Raw genomic sequence first — 23,231 nt, forward strand, 5'->3', positions numbered from 1 at the left:
GAAGAAATAGAGTAACACATCGACTACACTCCAGAAAAGAAACTGTTGAGTCTCTATACCTGTAAAATTGACTTTCATGTAAAAAGAACACAAATTTTTATGTACTATCCACAGAAAAAACTCTGGGATTATTCTCTTGATACCTTTCTGAGGAATATTCCAGAGTATAAGCTTCAGACAATCAAAATAACTAGAGATACATTGTCCTAAGAATTCCTAATGCGCATAAAAGATAGGGGTGCCTGTAGAACTAAGACTACGTGAGAGCTAAAGGAGAGACTGTATCATAGGAAATGGCTATATGTGCTGAAAATCTAGATACAGTTCAAATTCTAAAAAGCAGGGAGCCGTATTTCCAAAATTAATACCAGATTAGAGATGTATCGGGTTTCTGGTTAGCAAATAGAGATTCTGGAAGTTGTCACTACCATACTCACAGTAAGAAGAAAGCTGAGCAAACAGAAAACAAACAACTCTTCCATAGATTCATTAGAAAACTCAGGTCACAGGGCAAACCACCATACCGAAATCTAGAGACAGGCAAACACAGAGAATCACAGCATACTAGGAGCAGAAATACCTGCTGGAGCCAGCAACCACTAGGGATGCCTCAAGGGTAACTGCCGAATTGCCAGAGACTGAGTGGTAGACTAGTTTGAGAGATTAAAAACAACAACAACAACAACAACAAAAACAACAACAAATTCCTGGGGGCCCAGTCTTAAGGGGTCTCCTGTACTTTGCTGAGTTTTACCTCTAAAAGCCCTACCAGGTTCTAAGGGTGAAAAAACTTAGAAAAAAAAAATCCCTCTGTGCTTCATGGAAGGGGAGAAGAGCAACCACTGTGAAAGAAGCCCAAAGCATTCTGCTCTCCTTAACAAACGGAGAAATGATTTAGCAGAGCCTAGGCTATCTGGGATTTACCAGAGCCTGACCAACAAGAACCAATGGAAATACCCAACTCCAGCCCGCTCACACGTTCCTGTCTCAATTTGGTAGCAGTGGGGAGTTGAGCAACAGCTGTGAAGGTCACAGCCAAGTGGCACAGGCTCACTAGAGAGATCTAAGCACAGGATTACAGAACGTTTCTCTTTTCCCGATGCCTTCTCATCAGAAGGCGTCCTGTAAAATAATACGGAATCACGGCAGAAGTTCAAGGCTCACACAGTATTTAAGGATTCAACAGGGAAAATCTAAGACAAAAGGGGAGGAAAACACAAGGAAGACACAAGAGAAAATTTTACCCTCTGACACCCAAAGCTACAAAAATGTGAGAACTCGCACTAAAAGTCTATTTACCTCAGTTCCTTTTACCCAATGCATCATGTCTGGCTTACAACAAAATTACAAGGTACTCTAAAAAGAAGAAAGGCTGAGGAGAGAAGTCAAGCAAAAGAAGCACACTCGGATATGGCAGACATTTTAAAGTTATCTGACTGGGACTTTAAAATTAATATGATTGATATGCTAAGAGCTCTAATGGAAAAAGTAGACAACATGCAAGAAAAGATGGGTAATGTCAGCAGAGACAAAAGCCCTAAGAGAGAATTGAAAGGAAATGCTAGAGTTCACAAACACTGTAACAGAAATAAAGAGTGCCTCTGACTGGCTCATTAGTAGAATGGATACAGTCAAGGAAAGAATCAGTGATCTTGAAGACATGTCAACAGAAACTTCCTAAACTGAAAAGCAAAGAGAAAGAAGAGTAGGAGAAAAGTAAGACAAAATATCTAAGAACAATGGGATAATTACAAAAGGCGTAACAGGCGTGTTGGTTGATTATAGTTTACAGATAACTGAAATGAATGATACCGATTCTATAAAGGACAACAAGAAGGAAATGGAAATGTCTGATTTTAAGTTACCTGCACTGGCTCTGAAGTGGCACAGTGTTATTTAAAAGTGAGTTAAGATTAATTGTAAATGTATATTGCAAACTCTAGGGCTATCATTAAGAAGTTTTTATTCCTTGCTTTATCCTCCTTCTAAAAAATAAATTTTTAAATTTACATTTGCTGAGAAGAGAAAATGGAATATGTTGTGAGAAGAGAAAATTAAATCATATTAAATGCTCAATTAAAGCCACAGAAAGCAGAAAAAGAGCGGAAGACAAAAAAAAAAAAAAGAACAAGGGCAAGAATAGAAAACACTTGTTTTGTAGGTATTAATCTAAGTAATATCAATTATCACATTAGATGTTAATAACCAAACATATCAATTATAAGACTATCAGGGTGGATCTTTCTTTTAAAAAAAAAAACAGGATCTAACTATATGTTATCTATGAGAAATCCACTTTAAATATATAGATACAACTAAATTAAAAGTAACGGGATGGAGAAAGAGATATGACACTAAACACTAAGCAAAAAAAGCTGCAGTAGTCATGTTAATTTCTGACAAAGTTGACTTCAAAGCAAGGAAGATTATCAGAAATAAAAAAGGGTATTACATAACGATTAAATGGTAAACTTTCCAAGAAAGACACAGCAATCCTTAATGTGAATGTACCTAACAACAGCGTCAAAATATGTTAGACAAAAACTTATAGAAAGGCAAAGAGAAAGAAACAAATCCGCTATTATACTTGGAGACGTCAAGACTCCATTCTATCAGCAATTGACAGATCCAGCAGGCAGAAAATCAGTAAGGACAGAGTTAAAAACACAACACCACCATCTATCAGCTGGATATAATTGACATCTATAGACTACTCCATCTAACAGAAAAATACACATTCTTCTGAAGCTTGCACAGAACATTCATAAACATAGACCACATTCTGGGCCATAAAACACCCCTTAAACTTAAGAAAATAGAAATTATACAATATATGCTCTCAGTCCACATTGGAATTAAACTAGAAATCAAACAGAAAGATAGGTGAAAAATCCCAAAACATCTGGACATTAACAACATATTTCTAAATAACATGTCAAAGAAATGTCAAAAAATTTTAAAAAATATTTTAATTAAATGAAAGCGAAAATGCTACTTATCAGAATTTGTGAACTGCAGCAAAATCAATGCTAAAGGAAATTTATAGCATTAAATGCATGTATTACAAAACAAGACAGTTCTATTAGGTTGGTGCAAAAGTAATGGCAAAACGGCAGTTACCTCTGCACCAACCTAATAAAATCAATAATCTAAACTTCTACCCTAGAAAACAAGAAAAATGAGAATGAATTGAACTACAAGTAAACAGAAAAAAATTAATAAAAATTAGGGCAGAAATCAGTGATACTTAAAAGGGGAAATAATAGAGAAAATCTCTGAGTACAAAAGCTGGTTTTTGGAAAAGATCAATAAAACTAGTAATCCTCTAGGGAGGCTAACCAAAAAAAAAAAGAACGAACGAATTACAAACAGAAATGAAAGAAGGGCCATTACTACTGATTTCATGGATGTTAAAGGGATAATAAAGTAACATTATAAACAACTTAATGTCCAAAAATGTTATAACTTAGATAAAATGGACCAACTGCTGGAAAGACATAATCTACCAAAATTCACACAGGAAGAAACAGATCATTTGAGTAGGCCTATGTCTATTAAAGAAATTGAATCATAAATTAATAACCTTCTAAAAGAGAAAGCACTATGCCCAGATAGGTTTACTCATGAATTCTACCAAACATTTAAGGAAGAAATTATACCAATTCTCTACAATACCTTTCACAAAATAGAAGCAGAGAGAACAATTTCTAACTCATTAAGCCAAAGACATTACAAAAAGGAGAAACTACAGACCAGTCTCTCTCATGGACATAGATACAAAAATCCTCTACAAAGCGTTAGCAAATAAATTCAAAAATGTACTAAGAGTACACACAATGACCAAGTGGAACTTACTCCAGGTATGCAAAGGTGGTTCAAATTCAGAAACAAAAGCAATCCATCACTTCAAACAGGTGAAAGAAGAAAATCCATACAATTATATGTATAGATGCAGAAAAAGCACTGGACAAAATTCAACACCCATAAAAACTCTTAGCAAACTAGGAATAGAGGAAGAACTTTCTCAACTTAATAAAACAATATCTACAAAAAACCTACAATTAACAAGATACTTAATGTTAAGGAAATAGTTGCTTTTCTACTACAGTTGGGAACAAGGCAAGGATGTCCCCTCTCACCACTTCTAGCCAAAATCAGATTGGACGTCCTTGTTAACGCAGTAAGGTAAGAAAAAGCAGCAAAATGTATGCAGATTGGAAAGGATGAACTAAAACTGTCTTTGTCCACAGATAATATGATGTCTATGTAGAAAATCCCAAAGAATCAACAAAGAAGAACTGAAACTAATAACTACAGCAAGTTTGCAGGATACAAGGTAATATACAAAGGCAATTGCTTTTCTATATAAAAAATTAGAATTTTACATTAAAAACACACCATTTACATTAACACCAAACAAATGAAATATTTAGATATATAGCTAACAAAATATGTACAAGCTCTATATGAGAAAAGCTTCAAAGCTAGTATGGAAGAAATCAAAGACCTAAATAAACAAAGAGATACTTCAGGTTCATGAATAGGAAGACTCAACATTGTTAAGATGTCAGTTCTTCCCAAGTTGATCTACATATCAATTCCAGTCAAAATACCAGCAAGTTTATGGATATCAACAAACTGATCCTAAAATTTACATGGAAAGGCAAAACAGCCAATGCAATATTGAAGAAAATACAGTTGGAGCACTGACACTGCCCAACTTCAAAACTTCATGTCAGTTATAGTAACAAGACAGAGTGGTGTTGGTGAAACAATAGACAAGCAGGTCACTGGAATAAAATAGAAAGCCCAGAAATAGACCCACACAAATATAATCAGCTAATTTTTGGCAAAAGTGCAAAGGCAATTCAGTGAGAAAAGGAGTCTTTTCAACAAATGGTGCTGAAACAGATGGACATCAACACACACAAAAATCAATCTAGACAAAGACCTAACATCGTTCACAAAAATGAACTCCAAATGAATCACAAACCTAATATAAAACACAAAGCTATAAAAATTTCTAGATATAACAAAGGAGAAAAATCTAGTTGACCTGAGATTTGGCAATGACTTCTTAGATAAAATACCAAAGGCACAACTTATGAAGGAAAAACTTGATAAGACTTCATTATAATTAAAAATTTCTGCTCCGTGAAAAATATCATTAAGGGAGTGAAAGACCAGCGCAAACAAGGAGAAAGTATTTGTTAACACACATATCTGATAAAGAACTAGTATCCAAAATATAAAGAGAAGACTTAAAACTCAGGAACACCAACCCAATTAAAAAGTACGTGAAAAATCTGAATGGACATCTCACCAAAGAAGATAAACATATGGCAAATAGGCATATGAAAAGATGCTCAGCATCATATGTCATTAAGGAATTGCAAATGGAAACAATGAGATACCACTGCATACCCACTAAAATGGCTAAAATCCAAAACACCAACAACACCAAATGCTGGTGAGGATGTGGAGCAACAGGAAACCTCATTCTTTATTGGTAGAATACAAAATGGTACAGCCACTTGAGAAGACAGTTTAATAGTCTCTTATAAAGCTAAACATAATCTTATCACATGATCCAGTAATCACATTCCTAGGTATTCGCCCAGATGTGCTGAAATCTTCTGTCTATACAAAAATCTGCACAACAATGTTTACACCAGCTTTATTCATAATCGTCCAAAGTTGGAAGCTGCCAAAATATCATCCAATAGGTGAATGGATAAGCAAACTGTGGTACATCCAGACAATGGAGTATCATTCACTGCTAAAAAGAAATGAGCTATCGAACCACAAAAAGACAGGGCGGAATCTTAAATGCATGTTGCTAAGCAAAAGTAGCCAATCTGTAGAGGCTATATACCCTACGATTCCAGCTATATGACATTCTGGAAAGGGTAAAATTATAGAGACAAACTGTAACATTTCAGTGGTTGAGGTTTTGGAGGTAGATAATGAGGGAGAGGGGATGAAGAGGTAAAGCAGAGAGGATTTTTAGAGCAGTGAAACTGTTCCATATGATACTGTAACGGTGAATACATTACATTAATTTGCCAAAACCCATAAAACTATACTATATACAGTGAACCCTGATGTTAGCTATAAGCTTTAGTTAACAATAATGCATCAATAACCTGGCTAACTTGGTGAAACCCTGTCTCTACTAAAAATTTTTTAAAAATTTGCCGGGTGTGATGGCGCCTGCCTGTAATCCCAGCTACTCGGGAGGCTGAGGCTGAGGCAGGAGCACCCCTTGAATCTGGGAGGCAGAGGCTGCAGTGAGCCCAGATCACACCATTGCACTCCAGCCTGGGTGACAGAGTGAGACTCCATCTCAAATAATAATAATAATAATAACGCATCAATATTGGTTCAGCAATCATAGCAAACGTAACACACCGATGCAAGATGTTAATATGGGAAACTAGGAAGGGAAGATGGAAGAGAGACGTGGATCTGTACTTCCTGCTCCAGTTCTCTGGGAATCGAAAACTGCTCTTAAAAAAATAGCCTTTTTTGGCCGGGCACGGTGGCTCACGCCTGTAATCCCAACATTTTGGGAGGCCGAGGAGGGTGGATCACGACGTGAGGAGATCGAGACCATCCTGGCTAACACGGTGAAACCCTGTCTCTACTAAAAATACAAAAAAAAAGTTAGCCAGGCGTTGTGGCAGGCGCCTGTAATCCCAGCTACTCGAGAGGCTGAGGCAGGAGAATGGCGTGAACCCGGGAGGCGGAGCTTGCAGTGAGCGGAGATCACGCCACTGCACTCCGACAGAGCGAAACTCCGTCTCAAAAAAAAAAAAGAGCTTTTTTTTTTTTAAAGAGGGAGAATGAAGATAGCATATGCAGAAGACAACTGTTTTTAGCAATACTGGCATTAGTAATATTAGTATTGTTAATTGCATGTCAGGTACCAAATCAGATTGTGAGATATTCCAATTCTATCATCACCCATATCTGTGAGAGGCACGCTTCTGAGTGGAAGGGAGGTCAAGATGAGGACTAGAAGGAGGAGTTAAGTAAAAGCCTTGCATTCTGTTATGTATTTCCATTGGAACTACCAGTATAAGCTCAGGAGGCTGGCAGTCTCAGGACTTAAAGGGAGAGTGACTAGGAGGAGCACCAGCTCCCAACCTACTGATAATGTTTCTTGCTTTGAAAATCTGTCAACTTGTACTGTCATTATGCACTTATCGATATGAATACTTCAATAAAGTTTTTTGGAATAGATTTTTTTTAAAACTATGTGTAAGTATTGTGGGAAGATGAAGGTTCCTGTTTCCCTGGTTCAAATGGGATAAACATAGATAGTGTCCCTGAATGCATTCCTAAATTGTTACAGAATCATTAGCCCAGACAGGACAGCTACCATGGCTTCTAGAACATGACTGGGTGGCCACAGGCCCTCAGCGTGCTCGCTGAATTAGCCGTTATTTTCATCTCCTCCATTGGGTATGTGCATATGACTGTCAGAAACGAGTAAGGCAAAACAGGAGAAGCTGAGAACACTGCTTCCGAAGTCTGCATGTGTGGCTTCAAATCTGGGCTCTACCACTTATTGTCTGGGTGACTTTGAGCAAGTTAATGATGCTCCCTAAATCTGTTTCCTTACCTATTAACTATATAATGACAATACATTATGAGGTTTGAAAGATTAATCCATACAGAGGGCTTAGCACAATGCCTGGTATGTGGTAAATGTGTGCGTGTATTATATTAATACACTCCATGCATAGATGGCACGGTATTTCAATCATATTATCTATTATTTTCATCCTCCTAACAAAGAGTGCACAACGTTGTAGAATACAAACATATAACAAATTACATAGGCATCTCTGTCACGCCCTAAAGACTTAAGCATTTACAGCTGTTTCATTATTTATTTATTTTGAAATAGTCTCATTCTTGTCGCCCAGGCTGGAGTACAGTGGCGTGATCTTAGCCCACTGTAGCCTCCACCTCCCAGGTTCAAGCGATTCTCCTGCCTCAGCCTCCCAAGTAGCTGGGATTACAGGCATGTACCACCACACCCAGCTAATTCTTGTATTGTTAGTAGAGAGGGGGTTTCACCGTGTTGGCCAGGGTGGTCTCAAACTCCTGACCTCACTCAGGTGATCCACCCACGTTGGCCTCCCAAAGTGCTGGGATTACAGCAGGCATGAGCCACTGCACCCAGACTCACTTACAGCTGTTAAGAACACCAAGTTACATAGACCACCATTCAAACACTGAGATTGCAAACCACATTACCGTTCTCCGGTCTGCACTGTGTCCTGAAAAACTAAGAGGTGAAACCTCCTTGCAAGTAATTGCTTGTTCTGATGTGTGCCTTTCATTTGGCCTCACCCTTAAAATTATAAGCTACACAGAGTCCAAAGGAATAATTAATGGATATGCAAAGAAACGGATGAAATAAGAAGGATCTTTATGAGGTATGGATACTATAACTAAAACTACCATTTAATGTACTTCAGGTTTATTCTATTTGATACATGAGCCAATATTTCCCCAACACAATCTTTTCCAGCCCCATACTTTGTAGTGTTTTAAGCTAATGTTCTAAGTTTGAAGACAAAAGAAAATGAATTAACATACGGTATACAAAGATCTCACATCTGATCATTCCATTCTATTGAGATTAATAGTTTTTCAGGAAACCATAAAGAAAGTGGGGAGGGTTCTGCTAATATTGATGGAGATTAAGTTGCTTCTTATGTTTTCTTCAACAGTTAAAGCTCTGCAACCATCCTGTAAACCCAAGTTTCCAAGCTGGCAGGGCTAGCCCAATAACACTATTTTATTTGCCTAACAAAGTGTTTTAAAGAACTCTGAGACAAGGTACGGTGGCTCACGCCTGTAATCCTAGCACTTTGGGAGGCTGAGGCAGGCGGATCATGATGTCAGGAGATTGAGACCATCCTGGCCAACACGGTGAAATCCCGTCTCTATGAAAAATACAAAAAATTAGCCGCGCGTGATGGCAGGTGCCTGTAGTCCCAGCGACTGGGGAGGCTGAGGCAGGAGAATGGCAGGAACCTGGGAGGTGGAGCTTGCAGCGAGCCGAGATCACGCCACTGCACTACAGCCTGGGTGACACAGCGAGACTCTGTCTCAAAAAAAAAAAAAAAAAAAAAAGAATTCTGAAAATGGATGCCTTATGGCAAGGCAGGACCTAGGAGTCACCTCTCCTTGGCATCCAAGCGTGGCCCTGGTGAGCCCTTCGGGGCTAGGATACAACACAGCACAGTATCACACAGCAAACCTTTCAGACACACTCAAGAGTGAACTCCAACCAGGCGCAGTGGCTCACACCTGTAATCCCAACACTTTGAGTGGCGAAGGCAGGTGGATCACCTGAGGCCAGGATTTGAAGACCAGCCTGGTCAACATAGCGAAACCCCATCACCATCTCTACTAAAAATACAAAAAATTAGCCAGGCGTTGTGGCAGGTACCTGTAATCCCAGCTACTTGGAAGCCTAAGGCAGGAGAATCGCTCGAACCTGGGAGGCGGAGGCGGCAGTGACCGTGATCATGCCACTGCACTCTAGCCTGGGCAACAAGAGTGAAACTCCATTTCAAAAAAAAAAAAAAAAAACAAAGTGAACTCCGTTTCCACCACTGCCTGAGTGACACTGGGGACTTTATAGAACCTTGATAGCTCTCTACTTTCTCATCTATAAAATGCTGACAGTAATCAGGTGAACCAAAGAGGGATGTTATGAGTGTGAGAAGCACTTACAACAGAGTAGGCACTCAGGTCTGTATCATTTGAGAACCTCTAATCTAGGTGTTATGGAATGAACTATGTCTTCCCAAAACTAATATGCTGAAGCCCCAACCCCAAATACCTCAACATGTGACTATATTTGGAGATGGGGCCTTTAAAGAGGCGATCAGGTTAAAATGAGGTCCTTAAGGTGGACCCTATCCCAATCTGACTATTGTCCTCATGAGAAGAGGAAACTGAACAGACTGAGGGACACCAGGGATGCAGAGGGAAGATCATGTGAGCATGATCACGTGATCAGCAAGATCATGTGAGCAAGAAGACGGCCACCTGCAAGCCCAGGAGAGAGGCCTCAGGAGCAGCCAGCCCTGCTGACACTGTGATCTTGAACTTCCAGCCTCCAGGACCATGGGAAATAAATTTCTGTTGTCAAAATCACCCAACCTGTGGTGTTTTGTTTTGCAGCCCAGGACATTAACAAAGTAGGCAGTATTAATCCTATTATTGGCCTTTTGGGCTTTGCTAGCACCTCAAACCTGAAATACTGTTTTACATCATTAAGCATCACACACTGATGGAATCTGCTCAATGGGGACACTGCAAATTCCATTTCCTTTGATTGGAAACATGCTCTGATCAGCACTTCTCTATTCAGAGGCCACATGCAAGGCAGCTGTGAAACATGCCAACCTCAAAGATGCTCTGGTTGACTGTAACACACGTGAGATTTCTTTCCTTGTGAGCTACACAGATAAAATGCCATTAAGACTCCATCTCTCTACCCAAAGACAGAACCTGGCGAATGAAGCTGGAAGAACTGTAGAGGCAGCAAAGGTCTGTGTGGAGATGAGACTAGCTGTGTCCAGCCTCCCAAGAAGCCCAGGAGCAAAACACAGAGGCTCAACACTGACCCCTGTCGCTCACACACTTGATCTAGACCAACTGCTCCTTGGCCACATTTTTACATCATCCTTTGGTTTAAAAAATAAAAAAATTAACCCACCTGCACAAACTTGCTATCCAAAGAAGAGGTCTTTATGCTGCATTAAAAAAAAGTCATCTCTAGTCTTTTCTCTAACAGTGGATCTCCTGTATCTAGATTGTGTTTTCTTTCAAGTAGGTTCATGTGAATTTATGAATAAATAATACAGGGTATGGTTTTCAATTATTATCCATACCAATTGTAGCACTGGTTATAATGGCAAAGCAGTGAGTGTTATAGTTTCTTATGGTGAAAATATAACTACTTCACATGTAATAGACACCTTATAGTCATCTTAACATAACAAATAATAATTCATCAGTAGATAATTTAAAAATTCAATATAAGACCAGGCACAGTGGCTCACACCTGTAATCTCAGCAATTTGGGAGGCCGGGGGTGGGGGGGTGAATCACCTGAGGTCAGGAGTTCAAGACCAGCCTGGCCAACATGGCAAAACCCCATCTCTACCAAAAATAAATCAGCGGAGCATGGTAGCTGGCACCTGTAATCCCAACTACTCCAGAGGCCAAGGCAGGAGAATTGCTTCAACCTGGGAGGTGGAGGTTGCAGTGAGCCAAAATCGCACCACTGCACTCCAGCCTGGGCAACAGAGTGAGACTGTGTCTCAAAAAATAAAAAAATAAAAAAATAAAAAAATAAAAAAATAGAAATTAAAAAATTCAATGTAAACTCCCAAACGAACTCTGGTTACATAATGCCTATCATAAAAAAATACATTCAATAAATAGTTACTGCAGGACACAGAGTATTTTAATTATTAGTGGAAAAATTACCAGTTTTCAAAGCATGTCTGCCATTCTCAACAGAAACTTGGCCACAAGCACATCCCAGCGAAAATCCTGCTGCTGTTCCCCCAGCAGCCGCCCCCCGGGCTATGCACAGCTCTGAACTCGCCAGTGTGTGGCCATGGCTGTTCCTCTTGACCCTAGCACACTGGGCCCAGCCGCCCAACTTCTCCTGGGATTCTGACTCAGGTGAGGAATAAGGCAGTGGGTGTGCTGGTTTGACAAGACCATGGGACAGGTGGGCAAAGACCACTGAGAAGTACCATCACCAAGATTTCCAAGAAATACAGGTATTGTTTTGCACTTGTTACACCATCACAGATAAAACGGTTTTTACAATAGTCATGCACCACTTAATAATGTTTCACTCAACAATGGACCACCCGGGAGGCTGGGGCAGGCAGATCGCTTGAGTCCAGGAGTTCAACACCAGCCTGGGAGAAATGGCAAAACACTATCTCTTACAAACATTAAAAAATTTGCCGGCAGTGGTGGCATGTGCCTGTAATCTACGCTAATTGGGAGGCTGAGGTGGGAGGATCACTTGAGCCCAGGAAGCGGAGGCTACAGTGAGGCAAGATCATGCCACTGTAGTCCAGCCTGGGCAACAGAGTGAGACCTTGTCTCAAAAACACAAACAAACAATGGACCACAAATATGACAGTGGTCCCATGAGATAACAATAATGTACTATATTTTTACTGTATCTTTTCTATAAAGACACACATACCACCATGTTACAATTCCCTATGGGATTCCATACAATCATATGCTGTACAGGTTTGTAGCCTAAAAGCAAAAGCCTGCGTCACAAGCACACCACCTAGCCCAGGTGTGTAGTAGGCTACACCATTTGGGTGTGTGTAGGGACATTCTGGGATGATCACACAATGACAAAATCTTATTACGCATTTCTCATAATGTATCCCCACCATTAAGTAACGCATGACTGTTCTAATAACAGCAAGTATTAAGACCATCGGGAACCGGGTGGTAAACTAGGCCCTTATAGATATTAATTCACAATGACCTATGAGGTGCTCTTATTATTCCCATTTTATAGATGAGGCACCTGAGGCACAGAGAGGTCAAGCAACTTGCCCAAGGATACACAGCTAGTAGCAAATAAAAAAGATGCTTACAAAAAAGCCACCGGGGCCACTAGGGCCAGAATGTCAGAGGACTGACAAAAAGTCAAATGCCATTACTGATTCAGTCATGCCAAAAGGGCTACAACTCTTCTTTATTTCAATGAAACATTTCCAGTTTTAACCCTATCATACAATCAAAAATAGAAGTTGTCAGTTCCATCTTGTTCCTGATAGCTGGAAACTGCTTCCCTCTGGAAACTGCAGAGAAGCCTGCAGGAAGGAGACAGGGTACATGCTCTTTCTCCAGAGCTATGCTTTCTCCCTTAGCCAGCGTGAATCTCTTAACTAAAAGCAGTAACATTCCTTCTTCAATAAATTTTTCCCCAAGTACTATGCCAAGTAGAGAGACACTTCAGCTAGGCTAGATGGGATGGTGGGTCAGAAATGAGTATTCTCGAGGGGCCTCCTTGAGGAGGTGACAGGAAATGGAGTCATGTGAATAGTTAAGTCCTTCTTTCTTTTAACAAGCACTAACTGACAAGGGGGCAAGGGCTAGCTGGACAGAGAAAAATGAAAAGGGCTCCCCAGGCCAAGATGTGGCGTGTTTAAAAACAGAAAGGTGGGCACATACACACAACCTAGAGGAGTGAGAACATAAATAATTTTAAGGCCGGGCACAGTGGCTCACGCCTGTAATCCCAGAACTTTGGGAGGCCAAGGCGGGTGGATCACTTGAGGTCACGAGTTCAAGACCAGCCTGGTCAATATGGTGAAACCCCGTCTGTACTAAAAATATAAAAATAGCCAGGTGTGGTGGCACACGCCTGTAATCCCAGCTACTCGGGAGGCTGAGGCAGGAGAATCGCTTGAACCCAAGAGGTGGAGGCTGCAGTGAGCAGAGATCACGCCACTGCACTCCAGCCTGGGCAATAGAGCAAGACTCCATCTCAAAAACGAAAAACAAAAATTAAAAAACAAAAAAATGATTTTAATAGATTATAGCTAAAATTACAGGTCCTCCCCAGCTCTTTAATCTATCCCCCAAAGAAGGTTGACATGGATAGCATGTGTTCCAGGTTTAACAAGACTTCTGAGATAGCTCTTCCAGATAACCCATGATCATATTTGTTTATTATTTTGCCTGGTCCTTTAGAAAGACCACTCCCTTGAAAGCAGGTTGTTTTCGAGATTTATCTGAAAAATATTTTAGTCTAACTTGGAAAAAAAATGATAAAGGTTTGACCACCCAGAGAGGGCAATACACTTGAAGAGATTAAAAAATCAGGAAACACTTAAATAAGAGAAATGAAAGAAAGCTCCTCCGGCTACAGCTGGGATTCTGTCTCTATGGAAATGGAAGCTGATTACAGGGCCCTTCAAAATCAACTTTATCAACCAGATGAAGACAGCTGCTGCTTGGGAAAGTTTCTGCGGTGAAATCTCTTTAATAAAAAGAATAAAATCAGCAGCCTTACGATTATGCTGGGAAGCTTTTTTTTTTTTTTTTAAGAGACAAGGTCTTGTTCTGTCACCTAGTAACACGATCATAGCTCACTACAAACTCAAACTCCTGGGTTCAAGCAACCCTCCCACCGCAGCCTCCCTGAAAGCTGGGACTTCCACATCACCCTCAGCTCATTTTTTAATGTTTTGTAGAGATGGGGTCTCACTCTATTGCCCACACTGGTGCTCTTGGAAGCTTTAAGGAGAATGTGTGTGCAAATTACATGCCATGTTAAAACAAAATGATGGAAAAGAAATAAATTAGGACAAATTTTAACTAAATAGCTATCTAAATCAATTAGAACCTTAGGCAAAAGTACCAAACACTACAGGTTCTAATAAGCCACACAAAAAATTCCAACACCTGATACAAATGCCTTACCCAGTCGAGTTAACAAAGTAAATAAAGTTCTTGGTTCAGGCTACTGACTATGTTGGAACTGGGTATGTCTGAGAGATATGGGCCTATAGCTGGATATTCACATTAATAGTTAACATTTAACGTACATTATTGGATCTAACACTAACTAGTTAACAACTAACATTTAATGTGCATTATTGCATTTAACGCAAACCATTAAACCAGTCTTATGAAGTGGTTTCTTAGGTTACCAATTATTAAGTAACTTGAGGATCAGAGAGGTTAAGTAGCTTCTCTAAGGTTACACAGTGCTAAGTAGCAGAATTTGAATCCACGTCTATCCAAATCCACGTTCCCCTCCTATGTGCTGTACTCCTCTGCCTCTCATGGTAGGAAGTGAGCATTTCTAGAATCTGGCTGGACTACTAGAAAACTGTAGAACCTGTCTGATATTTGTCTCCAGCCTAAGAAGTTTTCCCCATCAGAAAGTTCTTGGTACCTAAACTCCTCAAAACATCTTTTAAAGGTAATTTGCTGTCTCTAAGGAAGGGCTGCGTTAGAAGATACAACTCTCCCAGGAAGAAAGACGGGCATCTCATATGCTTAGTAGTACAAAACCTTACTTTTATCTTCAAAGCTTAATTCTAACCTCTTGAGAAATTAAACAAAGTAAGAATAATAAAGGGAAAGCTTGAGATGCAAGAAACAGCTATTCTCTATACATACAAGTTAACTGTTCCCTGTGTTTAAGCTGGATACTCATATATAAAACTTCCTGGTTACAGCTAAAAGTTTATCAGTAAAGAAACATGGAGGTTGGGTGTGGTAGCTCACATGCGTAATGCCAGCACTTTAGGAGGCCAAGATGGGGGCACTCCTTGAGCCCAGGAGTTTGAGGCCAGCCTGGGCAGCATAGCAAGACCCCATCTCTACAAAGAAATAAAAAATAAAACCATTAGCCAGGCGTGATGGCGTGTACCTATAGTCCCAGCTACTCGGGAGGCTGAGGTGGGAGGATTGCTTGAGCCTGGGAGGTTGAGGCCCCAGTGAGCTGTGACTGCACCACTGCATTCCAGCCTGGGTGTCAGAGCGAGACCCTGTTTTCAGGAAAAAAAAAAAAGAAAAAAAATTCTTACACTTATAATTAATGTAGCCATGTGAAGTATTTTAATACTTGTATATATTAAGCACTGTGTCAGTGTGTGTGCACTGCTGAGAAGTGAGCCCTGGTGGAGGCTTCGAAGAGCATCCTGGAACCCCCTAGGCTCCGAGGAGTCCTGAGGTCAGGGAGTTTGCAGAGAGCAGCCTTGGCTCAATGCTACAGAAGCCAGAGGAGGTGGAATCTGCAAATCTCCAAATTCACTTCCACCCAACTTCCCAAAAAGTACTATTATCCTTTGTTAGCTACTTCTTTAGGAAAACTTAAGAATGATCTTGCTTTTCACCACCCAATGTTATACCGGAAATATATTTCAGGAAGCAAGTGGCTATCTTTTCTTCCTTAATAAAAGCCAAGGCTTCAAAGAGATAACGGAGCTGAACCGAAATAGCTAAGCCATTCTCCCCATTTATAAATATTATATAAAGTCTCCTCTTCAAAAGCCGAAGGGTATAAAGCTCCTCTGCTGAAAGCAGCCTCTCTTCTACCCGGTGAGAATGAGTGCTGGAGGGAGGAAGGCCATGGGGCCAAGGGTCCCGCTAGGCATCATCTTCCCTATCCCCTTCTCTTTCTCCTCTGTATCAACAGTGCCCACAATAATGACCATGGTCATGGCAGAGCCGGGCAGGGGCAGCAAGGGGCAAACTCAGATATCCAATTCCAGAGGCACCTGCTCAGTTGCTGACAGCAAGGACCCTTACGGAATGCGAGACCAACACACACCAAGCCTGAGAGACTAACTAGTACACAACCTAAGTTTAATGGCACGTATTTTCATAAAGCCTACGAAACGCAAATCTACGTTTCCTCCCTTTTCCTTCTGCCAAGACATATCAATAGCATCAACTCCAACCTCTGTCCCAGGCAGGTTTTTGAACCGTGAAAACCATGAATTCACAGTAAACCTGACTCTGCCGTTCTCTCCATGCCAAAATGGCTATCCATTGCCTTTCAGGGTCTCCTGAACATCTCCCTTCTTCTCTCTTGTCACATCCTGGACCTGATATCCCAAACTCACAGGCCTAATCCATCATTCTTTCATTTTCTTCATTCCTCAACTATTTTTGAGCATCTACTGTGCTCCAGGCACTATTATTAAAAAAAATGCAAGCATGAATATTGCACAGCTTTTGTCTTCCCAATGTCCCAGCGGAGATGAGAGACTTTTAGATTAAAAAAGAAAAAAATCAGTACAATCCTATGTGAGAGGAGTCACAAAGCAATACACACAACCACCTTCACAGAGGAGGGAAGGGATATGTTAGCCTGGTGCAGACAGATAAGGTTTTACACAGGTGGTGATGTCTAAGCTGACTCTTAGAAGTAAAAGGATTTCAGGTGCAAACGACTGAGAAAGAGGGAAAACAGAATTCGTAAAGGCACCAAGATCTGAACGAGTAAGCTCTGGTCCAGGAAGGGCAATAGGTTCAGAATGGCTGGAATGCCAGCTGCATGGAAGGGTAAGGTTGTGTTCAGATTCAGAAACGCCTTGTACATCACGCCAAGAAACCTGGAGCATTACCGTCGATAATGGACAACCTGGAGAAGCGCGGAGAGGGTTTAAACCAAAGCCACGTCAGCCTGAAGAACTGCTTTAGCTCACTTATCACAGGTTTTTCAAATATTAGAATTAGTAGCCAACATCTAAAAATTAGCTAATTTCACATAAAAATATAGAATCTTGGTTCCTTTAAGAAAATAATCTGGCACACTGGGCCAACATTCCTATGGTGACATGTGTCTGAGTAGCAGGTGCAGCAGCTGGCCCCTTCAAGTGGGACACCTATCACCTAGTTCATAACCGCCCCGACCGCCCTCACTTGGAGACACGTGAATTTGCAATCCCTGATTTTAAGGGAGAGGGTAACACCATAGACAGGGGTTACAGCAAAATAACACTGAAAGTGACCCTGTGATTAACCTGGGCAGTGAAACTGAAGGCAAGAGGGCAAGTTAGGAGGATTTCACCACAGCATGAGGAGGTGACAAAAGCCTGAACCAAGTTCGGAGAATAAATACTCAGAAGAATGTAAAGATTCAAGAAATGCTTAAAATGCTCCAGGCACAAGAATGCTTATTAATCATGGAACTTTTCTGTGTCATTTGTTCATGGACAAAGACTGTATTAGGAGACAGTAAGAAGGACTCAAAATTAATTTTCAATTTATAATTAAAGTGACTATTAAGCAAACTGTGAAAAATCCACCTCAATGCCATACAGCAGAGACAACCGATGAGGCACAGCTATCTGTGTGATTCTCATCGTGGACTCTCAGGATCGTTTTCCAAGTGGAACAGAACAAATCCTACTGCAAACCCTCTGCGAGAAGCCCCTGACAAGTGATGTTTACAAGCAGGGGCTGGGGTCTAAACCAGTACAATCGCTCACAGCAGGACCAGCAGTGAATTGGCAAACTTATAAAGCCTTCCAGCTCATCCACGGGAGGGTCCTGCCAGAGAACTCACAGAGGCCGTTGACATCCAGCATGTTGGAGATGCCCCGGTCACTCATGTCCACTTCGGGCTGGTTCTTCTCCCGGCTCTCCTCCACCAACTTCTTCAGAGACTTGGACATGGTCTGCACCAAACAACAACAAAGCACGTGGGCGATGACAGCAAGCGCAAATGCGGAAAGGAAAGAGGCCTTCGCTGCCACTCTGGGGCTTCCCTAGGGTTGGAGCGGGTGGGCGTCCGAGGGCGTCCCAGGGGCTGGTCCGGGTGCGGGGAGGGGATGGGGTAGGGCAGGGGAGTGGGAAGGGTTCAGCCCCGCTGCGGCCACGCAGCGAGAAGCAACCCTAAGTGCAACACCGCACACACTCACCACGGAAGGTAGCCCCTAAAAGGATGGGCGTGCAACCACAAGCTTCGGCAGAACGCACTCCGGCTGCCCTCACTCCCTCCAACACCGGCACTGAACAGCGAACACGCCCTGTCTCGGCGCCCCGCGCAGGCGCACACAGCGGCGCTGCGAGCTCCACGCCCGACCCTACCCATATTAGGAGAACAGCTCTCCAGACGTGGCTCCAGGGCCAGGCTCCGCCCTTAAAAGTCTGTGGAAGAGGCTGGCTAATCACGTTCGTTATTCGGCTTCGAGACCCCGCCCCACGCTGAGGATAGTTTATCCCCGTGGCGTCCTCCCCACGGTTTGGGACGCTGATTGGGCCGAAGTTGGCGCGTGCGTAGTAGACTTGGCGCAAGCTCAGTTGATGGGTCGAAGCCCAGAGGGCTGTGGGCGGAAGTGGGGAAGTTTGTGGCGTGACTGTGTAAGGGAGGGTAGTGGCTCAGGGTGGGTGTTGCGAAAGCTGGAAGTAAATTGCTTCCGAATGTTTCGCTTGTGTAATAGCCGCTCCACTCGCCAGAAGTTGCTACCCTGAGCCCGTCTCCACAATGTGCCTCTGAGGGACCTTGTGGAGCACGCAGCTTCCCGCCCTATTAAGAGCTTCTCCAGGCAGGGATTCCGGCGCGGTCTGCATTTCCCCAGCGCCCCGCTGGAAATCTTTTTTGACAGGTTTCTAACGCTGGCTTTTAGCCCTTTTACTTGTAGCTAGAAGCTACAAGTAAAACCCTACTATTTTAAAAGTCATTTGAAAACACCACTAAAGCGATATGTCTTTCCCAGCTAGGACTTTTACATCTGTGAAACATGACGTTCTGGCTTCCAGGAATCTCCCGCTTTCTCTTCCAAAAGCAACCAAATTTTAAATTCTAGAGAAACTGCTGCCCTCTGCCTCCCTATTTCCTGACCCAGTCTCAGTCACCCAGCAACATCCTGTGCTTCTCTCACCAAAAACCCTGTCCTGAGAGACTATTTTATGCTATGGAATAAAGATTGGCACCAGGCACTTTTCTTCTATTGGTCACCTAAATTGATGATAGACGGATGCCACACATATGCATTTATATATTGTAGATTGTAGCAGCGATCAAAGCCTTAAGGAGATGTGGTAAAATAATGTAATTATATCTCCGAACCAATTGGATAAAAAAAGGATCTGCACTCTTAAATTCGAAAGCAGGTATTTCTTGCTTAAAAAACATTCCGGATGAAAGAGTTATTCCTCCATTAGTCTTCTTTGATCTGGAACCGTCCTTGGCTTTTATGTTTATTGAACTAGACATTATTTAAGAATACAAACCAGGTATTGTGTGGAATATCCTTTAAAGTAAGTTTGATGTTCCCTTTCAGGTTATGAATTTTTGGAGAAACACCACTAAAGCGATGTCTCTTTTCCAGTGCATGATATCAAGGTACACATGGCATCGGTTTCTCCCAGTATAGGTGATGTTCACTTAGGTAAGGTAGTGTCTGCCAGGTTTCTTCACCATAAAGTTAGTATTTTTTTCTTTATGATTAAAAATAATGCTGGGGGGAGGTGCTACTTGATTACAACCCATTCCTCATCTAATTTTTACCCACAAGTTTTAGCATCCACTGATGATTTTCTAACTTCATAATTTCATCAATACGTATTAGTTGGTAATCTCCTAATACATTTATTTCTTGAATCATTAACTCTTTTAAAGCAAAAGTCCTGTTTTGAAGCAATCAGAATTTTTCTTATTCTATCAATTTCTAATAGTGAATCTTGCCTATGTAGGCTGAAGACATACAGTACCTGTGTTAGTCGGCTAGGGCTGTCGTAACAATATACCACAGCCTGGATGACTTAAACGACAGAAATTTCTCACAATCCTGGAAGTTCTAGATCAAGCTGCCAGCAGATTTGATTTATCCTGTGGCCTCTCCCCTGCCTCGTGGATGACTGTCTTCTCTTGGTGTCCCTCCAGGGCATTTTCTCTATGCAGTCACACCCTTGGTGTCTCTTCTTCTAAGGACACCAGTCCTACTGGAATGCTGGCGTATAATAACACCCTGCATTTCTTTCATGAATGTACTCTCTTCTCAAGTATCACCGAGGATAATAGTTTTTAAACCTGTCTTCTGTTCACTCAATTATGTTTCTTTAAGGGTCCATTCTTACGTGTATTTATCTAGTCTTTTCCATAGAAAAGAAGGATTCTTCCCCTCTCTGGTGATTGATTCTTGGTTGTCCTTTTGAGTTCAAGTGTGAAGATCTGAACTGGTTTTTCTAGATAGCTGGAGTGGTCTCTTGTTTGTTTGTATTGTTTTCCTCCTAGATCCCTAGACTGATAGTCAAATTTCTTTAGAGGCAAGAACCCAGTGTTATGCCTGCAGGTCATCACCGGGCTACCTTTGCAGGTGGAGGGAAATGGTGGATTGTGAGTGCCAGTTAGGGCAACTCCCTGACTTTGGTTTTAGCCCCTCACACTGCACCTGCCAGCCCCACATCCAGGTAACACCTGGAACAGAGAGTCCCAGCCCTCCTGCATGTCTCTCTTGAAGTTATTTTGAGCTGCATGCCTCCATTCACTCCTGTTTCATAGGAATTTGTTTTCACTTCCGTTTGAGATAGGAAAAACCAAACTGTTTTTGCTACTCTCCACTGGCTCAACACTTCTGACACCAGAGAATCCCCCACACATGAAACAGTTCTCCAGCAGACACCAGCTCGGTGTCTTACAGTTTAACTTAATTCTGATACTGTCTACCTCAACTTACAGTCAAATCCCACAAGTTAAGGGTTCATTTCTACAAGACTTTAGGTTGACTGTCACCTACACTTCTGACTGACCAGCTATAAATCAGGGTTCCCACACCCCCTTCTCAGGTTTGATTAATTTGCTAGGATGATGGTTAGCCTGTCCAGGGTCCTGATTGCTAGCAGTGAAACTTCATGGTGACACAATTTGGAATCAGGAAACTTATCCCTTGGCCACTAGATCTGGGAAGTTGGCTCAATGTATGTTTCACCAGATAAGAATATTAAGGTTTTTGCCTCAGGACTGGCTCAGGAAGTCAAGCAAGATGGAGCTGGGAAGTGTGCTTTGTGAAGTTGGGAGTCATCAGCTGCTAGTCTTGTATGGCTGTCTTGTTCTCTGCTTTATCCTCAGTGCGCTGAGTACATATCACATAGCTGATGCTCAATAAACATTTGGAAACAAGTGAATTAAATGTAAAGCAGAACCAGAGGATATATGGTGGGTCTTACTAATGAGAGTAGAGTTGACTCTTTTCTCCTTCTTCCAGCTGAATTACTCAAAAACTGAATTACTCAATAACTACTTCCCTTTGCTATACATGAAAATGTCATTCTCCCAAGCCTGACCATCCCTAACCCACTAAAAAAATCACTGTTTATTTCCTAGATGCCCAGCCTGGAAGATTTTGTAAAGCTTCATTTTGTCTCTTTTTTTCTGTATTTTTAATTTTAAAATTACATCATAATATTGACTATGTTTTCCTCAATTTCAGGTACACACCTCCCAGATATTCCAATATGCCTCCTAGAAAAGCATGCCCTTCTGAGAGGAAATGATACTGTTACTCTAATGATGCAGTCCATGATCTAAGCATCATTTTTTGACAGTGACATCATGTTAATCTTTCTTTCAGAAAAGTACTATGTCATTTCATGTTATTGTTAAACTTTCCCTGTATTCTGTACTTTTGCAATTCATTTTTTGATAAAAGAGGAAGATCTTATATCTGTCACATTTCGTCTGTTACAATTGGCCCATTGTTGTAGCTTATCAAGACCTTTTGGATTTGATGGTGTTACTTATCGCATTTACCGTCCTTTCCAATATAATTGTCACCCATAAAGTTGATATATCTATCCATAATACAAAAAGGGAACAGGAATTTTTATTGTTGTTGTTTGTTTTTTTGAGATGGAGTCTCACTCTGTAACCCACACTGGAGTGAAGTGGCATGATGTTGGCTCACTGAAACCTCCGCCTCCTAGGTTCAAGTGATTCTCCAGCCTCAGCCTCCTGAGTAGCTGAATTTTTAAGGTGAGAGTATTTTATTTCTGTGGCTCCATACTCTGTCCAGAAATAATTATCTGTCATTTGAGTATTAGAGTAAGATGAAGTTACATTCCTCAGCTTCTTTCATTCACATGGTCTCTTGTTAATAACCCTTGATTTTGCATAATTAACATAAAGCAAATCTCCTTTGTAAAGGCTTCCGCTTTTCTAGAGGCACTGAAAAACTTTATAAAAGCATTGAATTTTCTTATGAAAAGGAAGCTAATAACTACCTCACTTAGTTACATGTCTGGCAGCATTGGAGATAAGGATGTGCTACTGAACTTTCTACTTCTTGTTAAATGGCAAACCATATTGTTTATTTATAACAACATATTGTGTTAAGGAATAGGCAATGGTGGTGCTTATGGAAACTTTGTACTCCTGAGCGTAAATACATAATAGAGCTTGGATATTTGTCCCTGCTCAAATCTCATGTTGAGTTATAAAAGCCAGTGTTGGAGATGGGCCTGGTGGGAGGTGTTTAGATCGTGGGGGTAGATCCCTCATGAATGGCTTGGGCCATCCCCTTGGTGATAAGTGAGCTCTTGCTCTGAGTTCACATGAGAGCTGGTCACTTAAAAGTGTGTGGCACCTGTCCCATACTCTCGCTGTCTTGCTCCTGCTTTCACCATGTGACATGCCTGTTTCCCCTTCGCCTTCCTCCATGATTATAAGCTTCCTGAGG

At 41.4% G+C, this 23,231-nt stretch overlaps 1 protein-coding gene across 2 annotated transcripts in view; it reads right to left on the reverse strand.

Moving 5' to 3' along the window:
- Positions 1–18,706, reverse strand: part of RSU1 (Ras suppressor protein 1) — a 226,388-nt gene extending 207,682 nt beyond the window's left edge. Inside the window, exons 1-2 of one of the 2 annotated variants that reach the window (XM_004049102.4) lie at positions 18,474–18,706; positions 18,119–18,230 (exon numbers count right to left, since the gene is read on the reverse strand). In XM_004049102.4, coding sequence (XP_004049150.1) covers positions 18,119–18,227 — 109 coding nt within the window. In that variant the 5' untranslated portion in view covers positions 18,228–18,230; positions 18,474–18,706. The remainder of the gene's footprint in view (positions 1–18,118; positions 18,231–18,473) is intronic. The other variant, XM_019035296.3, reaches the window with a different exon arrangement.
- Between the last annotated feature and the right edge of the window lie 4,525 nt (positions 18,707–23,231).

Source organism: Gorilla gorilla, chromosome 8 (genome assembly GCF_029281585.2).
Source record: "Gorilla gorilla gorilla isolate KB3781 chromosome 8, NHGRI_mGorGor1-v2.1_pri, whole genome shotgun sequence".
Classification (NCBI taxonomy): domain Eukaryota; kingdom Metazoa; phylum Chordata; class Mammalia; order Primates; family Hominidae; genus Gorilla; species Gorilla gorilla.